At 42.4% G+C, this 6000-nt stretch overlaps 1 protein-coding gene across 1 annotated transcript in view; it reads right to left on the reverse strand.

Moving 5' to 3' along the window:
* Positions 1-5782, reverse strand: part of LOC311525128 (rho GTPase-activating protein 7-like) — a 148827-nt gene extending 143045 nt beyond the window's left edge. The window contains exon 1 of the mRNA XM_084636937.1: positions 5449-5782. Coding sequence (XP_084493063.1) covers positions 5449-5563 — 115 coding nt within the window. The 5' untranslated portion in view covers positions 5564-5782. The remainder of the gene's footprint in view (positions 1-5448) is intronic.
* Positions 5783-6000: the final 218 nt, after the last annotated feature.

Here is a 6000-nt window from a genome sequence, read left to right on the forward strand (position 1 = left end):
ATCAATGTTCAGTGGGGAAAGCTACATTGTGCAACATTTATGCTGCTACATCTTCTGTCCCAACAGAGTCTGCTCTATCCAAGAAGGGTTTCACCCAGGGGGGAAAGCTAGTGGTTTGTACCACAGTTCTCACCTGGGGGCCTACTGGAGGTGGACACCTTTAAATTACAATCAAGTCTCCATAGGAGCCCCTTTGGTGAGAAATCTACTGAACTCAGTTGGCTGCCCTGGCCATTTTGTACAGTGAGGTTCACAGGTGCTGTGTGCCCACTGTGACACAGCCATCCAATTGTTTTTTCAACTGCTGGAGACCCTGTGGGGTGGTCTGCCAGGACAGGACCCTGGGTGATAGAAAGCCCATCAGGAGGTAGTAGGTTCCCATTCAGTGGGCCTTTTCATTTGAATAAAAAAAGTCTTCCACTGACATCTTACATGTTCTGGGCAAATTTCTCACTCCCAGGAGGCTGTGGGACACTGGGAAGAGGAAGAGGTGCATTGCCTGAGGGACCTGCAGGTATACAGCATCCATTGGCACTGATGAGAAGCATGCTGGGAAGTGGCTCTTGCTACACTCTATTCAGTTCTTCTGATGAAGAAGGGCTGTGGTCTAACCCAAACATGCCTTCTGGGTTAGCCACCCTGATCTGCTCTGTCGCCCTCTCAGCACCAAGCAATCCAAGAATGGCTATCCCTCAGGCAGGAGGAGGGAACGCATGGTTTGCCACCCCTCCCACATCCCTCTCTCTGCCTGGGGCAGTGAGGGGTGAAATTTCACATCAGACAGAAAAAGCAGGAAAGTCCCTAGCAATTCCAAACTAGTGGCAGTGGAGGCATGGATGAGCACAAATCCACCTGAAAACCAACGGGTATGTACTTGACATAGCTCAGCTATGCCTCCGCTGCCACTACCTTTAGCATCTCAGCTACACTGCTACTTATACTCGTGCTAACTCAATGAGAGCTAGTGCGTGTATGTGTACCTGAATCACACCCCTTTCTCTGTAGTGTAGGCCCAGCCTCAGTCAAGGGAAAGGAAGTGAGAGTGCCCGCTCCCACATCTCCCCCTAGCAGGAATCGCCAAGCTGAAAGGTCAACATGGCCCTGAGTTTAAAATTCAGGATCATCCACAAAACTGTTAAATCAGAAGAAGGTAGTGTTATGATAATGAAATCTGACCTCAGGTTCAAAGAGGACAAAGTTCAGTGCAAGGACGGGGAAATCATAAGTCCAGCTCCCTCTCTGCATGCTGACAGGAATAATGTGCTTTCATAAGTAAAACAGTCAGAAGTGCCAGAATATACACTGGAAGAAAGGGAGTAAGAAGATGCCAGTTTTGCAGTCACTTCTCAGACCTTAACCACACGATTCTAGCAATATGGATACAGAGATAACAATGCTCATTTGGACCTGTTAATATACAGTGTAAGAACTTGGATTGTAAATGATTTTTACACTGTATCTGTTACTTTTAATATCCAATAAAGACTTCTTGTGAAGAAAGTGAAGGTCTGATGTACTCCAGTTACTCCTTAAATTAATCTCAACTGCATCACTTATTGCTATTCTTTATCTTCCATGGCGCACGAGCTTAACATCTGGGAGAGGTTCTTTCCCTCTATATGGAGATGCTTTCGCTATCAGGTACATATTTGAATGGTTGCCAGTATGGTAATTTGCAATCGGCATGTGGTCTAATAAATATATGAGAGGAATTCTGGTGTCTCTGCAAACTGTACCGATGGCTTTCTTGTACTGTAACAGCATGATGGGGGGCTGTGAACATCACAATGCAATCTGAATCCAGAGCCTCTGCATCCAGATATGCAGGGGAAGAATTCTGATAGCTCAGTAGTAGGAACAACAAAAACCCTCCTTACATTTTACCTTTCTAAATATATATCTTTGGGAAATTGCCTGTCTTGAGTAGCTGCCCATTTAGAAAATGCCTCTATCTTCCATGCTCCTCACATAACTAACACAACGGAGGAGAATGGACCCCAAGTCTTAGCATGGGTTGCATATGCTGAAGCTTCAGTGCTAACCATCCAAAAATGTTATAGTACCCTGGCCACCCTAGCCTTAGATTACGTACTGGTGATCTCCAGGCCTTTTCCGAAATCAGCTACACTAAAACTAATTTGCACAGTAGGTTAGACACACAATGTCTGTCTATGAGCTGTTTGCCAGCTATTCAGTTTGACTATTTGCACTATGTGATTGGTCACCTAAGTCACATGCTATTTCAACCAACCAGCTGGAGAATTTAAAATTTGTAAATATAAAAATGAAAACGTGCCATGTTATTTGCTCTTGGTCATGAGCACAGTCCCTAGTGTACATTCAGGAATACCTTTGCTTGCGTAGAAATACATGTGCACTAATGAGTAGGAATGGCTATTTGCCATACAACCAACCACCTTGTCATATGAGCAACATTTAAGAGGACATGAACATACAGCTGTCAGCTGTTTGGCATTTGATAGAGTGTTTGCAAGCACTGTTTTTACAGGACTCAGCCAGCTCTATTTCAAAACATTTGTGTATACTTTGAAACAAAACATGAAGGCGGAAAAGCTCAGGGATAGAATTTCAGGGACTTATCTTGGATTATAGTAAATACATTTTGGAAGCTGATTTAGCTGTAGTATGGTGGTCATTCTTAAAAGCATCTCAGTTTTGCCTTGGCTTGATAGATACCAATTAAGCTTATTACAAGGAATACTTAGGAGATACTACAAATGCTGAGGTATGGTTAATTATCTGCAGCAAAACTGGAAAACTTAAGGCAACCACCATGCAGATGGGACTAGAATCCTTGATCTGAACAGACCTTGACAGTGGGAAACTTTGCAACAGGAAGCTCTGCCTCTAGAATTAAGTGTTTACAGTGCAGTATAAGCATTCTGTACAGCTGCTCAATCCATTACATGTTTCTTGCTTATAATTCTTTTAAGAAGAGTTCTGCTCTCAGAAAGTAAAATCTGGCTTTTTTTCCTTATGAGTAGATGTAAATGTCAGGATTTTGGTCCTGTCCAGACAGGAAAGCAACCTTTCTCTGAGCAGTGCAATGGGTTTGTGTGTGAGAGAGTTGAGAATTTCCCATTTTTGGCCAAAAAAATCCATAGGAATATTTTTTCACCTGAGAAATGTAAGAGGATTTTTCACATGATTCCAGAAGAGAACCGAATGTAGACGTCAGGCAGTAAAGTAGGACTCCTGCAAGGTGTAGGATCAGACAGGCTTTCAATGGGAGTTTGACCATGAGCCTGTTCCTGAGAGGTGCTTGGCACTTAAACACTCCCTCTGATTATTTTCTAAGCGTACATCTACACCATAAATGAAAGTGTGATTGCAGTGCTGGCAGACATACCCAGACTAATTTTGATCTAGCTAGCACAGGTAACAATAGCAGCGAAGATGTGGTGGCACGGACAAGCAACCCAAGTACATACCCAGAGTCTCTAGTGGGGTTGTACTGGGGTGGTTAGCCCACATCGCCACATTCTCACTACTGCTTTTATCCACGCCAGCGAGATTAAACCTAGAGCAGGTATGCCTACCTGCACTAGAATCACACCTCCTTGTACCATTACTTATATCCTTCAAGACAGCCATCTAACTCTAACAGAGCAACACAGTGTTATATTGTGAAGATATAGTTGTGTAGCACAGTGGTGCTTCCACTGTATGTAGAATGAGCAGATATTTATGTCAGCATTTGCAGGATGTGCAACCAAAGGATAATGGATCAAATCCTCTGCTGATGTGAACTGATGTAATGCCATTGGCTTCAGAGCTCCTAAATTCAGCCCCAGATATGAACTTTTAATGGCCAGATCCAAACAACCTCCAACTATGTGTAAGGATAAGGGCTGGCTGCAAAGCTCAGATTTGTCATTTCTGATCTTTCCCACAGCTTTTGATCCAGGCTTTTAATTCAGCTCCCTCCCTAACGACTGAAGGTTATAATAGCTCTCCTAATACTGGGTTTGTGATGTTGTGAGAAATAAGCCCAATGAGAGTTCCAGTTTGTCTTACTAATCTTCTGATCCTTTATTGCATGTTTTGTTCATTTACCTAAATGCTACTCTTACTGTTGCAATTCCCAGATTTAAGGAATTAAAAGTAGCCATGTTTGCCTTATTACTAATTTTAGTCAAGCTTCCCTTTGTCATTTACTCTGGCTGCCTTCACACTTGTTCTGTCTGGACTGCTCTTGAGAGAGTTAGTGCAGGTCCACTGAAACTGACTAGAAGAGATTAAATTTGTGACTCAGAACCCTAACAAGGGACTAAATCTGGAAGCTCTTAATCAGTCCATACACAAATTAACATCCAGGGCAGTCAGGGGAGAGTCAAAGCTGAGTAAGGGGGATTTTTTGCACCATGCAATTAGAAATTGGGCCAATTGCCATAAAAACAACCTTAACATTGCCTTATAATGCTGGATTGATTGTGAAAAATATCACCATGTCCCATTCCTCGATTTTACAGTCCAAGAAGAGAGCTCTGGAGAGGATTAGCTTCATATCATCTGTGTTTACATAGAACTTTTACTTCAAACCTGACAACTTCGAAGTCAAAGTTCTGGGAGAAACTTGCCCTATTTGTCTACCTAATATAATTTACGTCCTCTAAACAATCATGCATGTTTTATTGCTATAGACTGTCAGGTTGGTAACCCAAAAGTCAGGCTCCCTTTCTTAAAAATAATGCTTTCTAATAACAGCAGTGTTCTTTGAAGAGGCGTTATATAGAGTACACTTTACAAGCATTGATTTTATTTTACTGTGTGACTCCCACTCCCTGTTTAGAGTGTCAGAATTCAACATGTCTCTGCATTATCAAGTAATCATTTAGAGGCTGTGCACAGAAAATAGGATGTAAGAGATTTTGCAATATAACATCTGACAGAATTCCAGATTATGCAACTACTCTTATTACATACTTGTCTGACACGAATAAGTGCTGAATGCCCATGTCATGTGTAGAGATCAGTTCATCAGAGATTATAAAACCACAGCACAGTTGATTCCAAGCAGTTTCTTGGTGCTTGGGAAACTCCTCATTGTGAATTAACATTCACATTTCCTGACAATTATGACTGTAAGAGTCTGATATGCCAATGACTCCAAATCAGTAAAGTGTCTTCAAAACTTCAGCAAAAGGACAAGCAGTTTAAATATTTAGAGGTAGAAACTCAGGCAGAGTACTTGAGATTCTGCAAATTGATGCCCATGCTGAATATCAATCTAAACATCTACTCGGTCACATAGGTGAAAAAGCAACAGCCAGGGCTATAGGGCCATTACCACCTAACCTTCTGCAATGACATACCAGTGCAACACATAATTTTAAGGCGCCTCTTCCACTGGAATAGGGGCACATACATTTTCATTTTCTGCCACTTCCACCGCTTGAATAAGAATAAGTATCCCCTGTGACTGACCTGATAAGCGTTTTTCTCTCACGCTCTTCCAGAACACATCCCATGCTTTGTTGGTTGAGTCCTTGATATGCTCACTGAAGGATCTCCTCAAATGAGATTTCCCTGGGTATGCCATCCCGGCTAACAAATCCACAGAGGCAATATTAGCCCATTAAGATCCAACAGCCTGAAAAAAAAAACCCAGCAGACTGAGAACTCAGTTCTCCCAGCTTTCTCTTCTTAGACTGGACAGGAAAAGTTACTCTCTAGGAAAAGTCTGCATGTAATTTGTTAACACCCCTCTTGGAATGAGAAAGAGAGAGAGAGAGCCCTCCTTCCAAACAATCTGGGGTCAGGCAGTGCTGTAAAGGAAACAGCAGCCCACTTGGGTCCTCTGTGCCTCAGAGCAAAATGCAGTTCTGCATCTCAGCAGCCACATTTTATAAACAGACTTGATGGTCTGCCATGCAAAGCAATAAATAACAAGTTAGGCAACAAGGCGTCACTTGGAACAGGAATGAAATGTTAGACAATGCAATGTACCTTGAGTTTCCAGCTTCTTTGCATTAACTG

Source organism: Lepidochelys olivacea (assembly GCF_965140295.1).
Source record: "Lepidochelys olivacea isolate rLepOli2 genome assembly, chromosome: 8".
In the NCBI taxonomy this organism is placed as follows: Eukaryota; Metazoa; Chordata; order Testudines; family Cheloniidae; genus Lepidochelys; species Lepidochelys olivacea.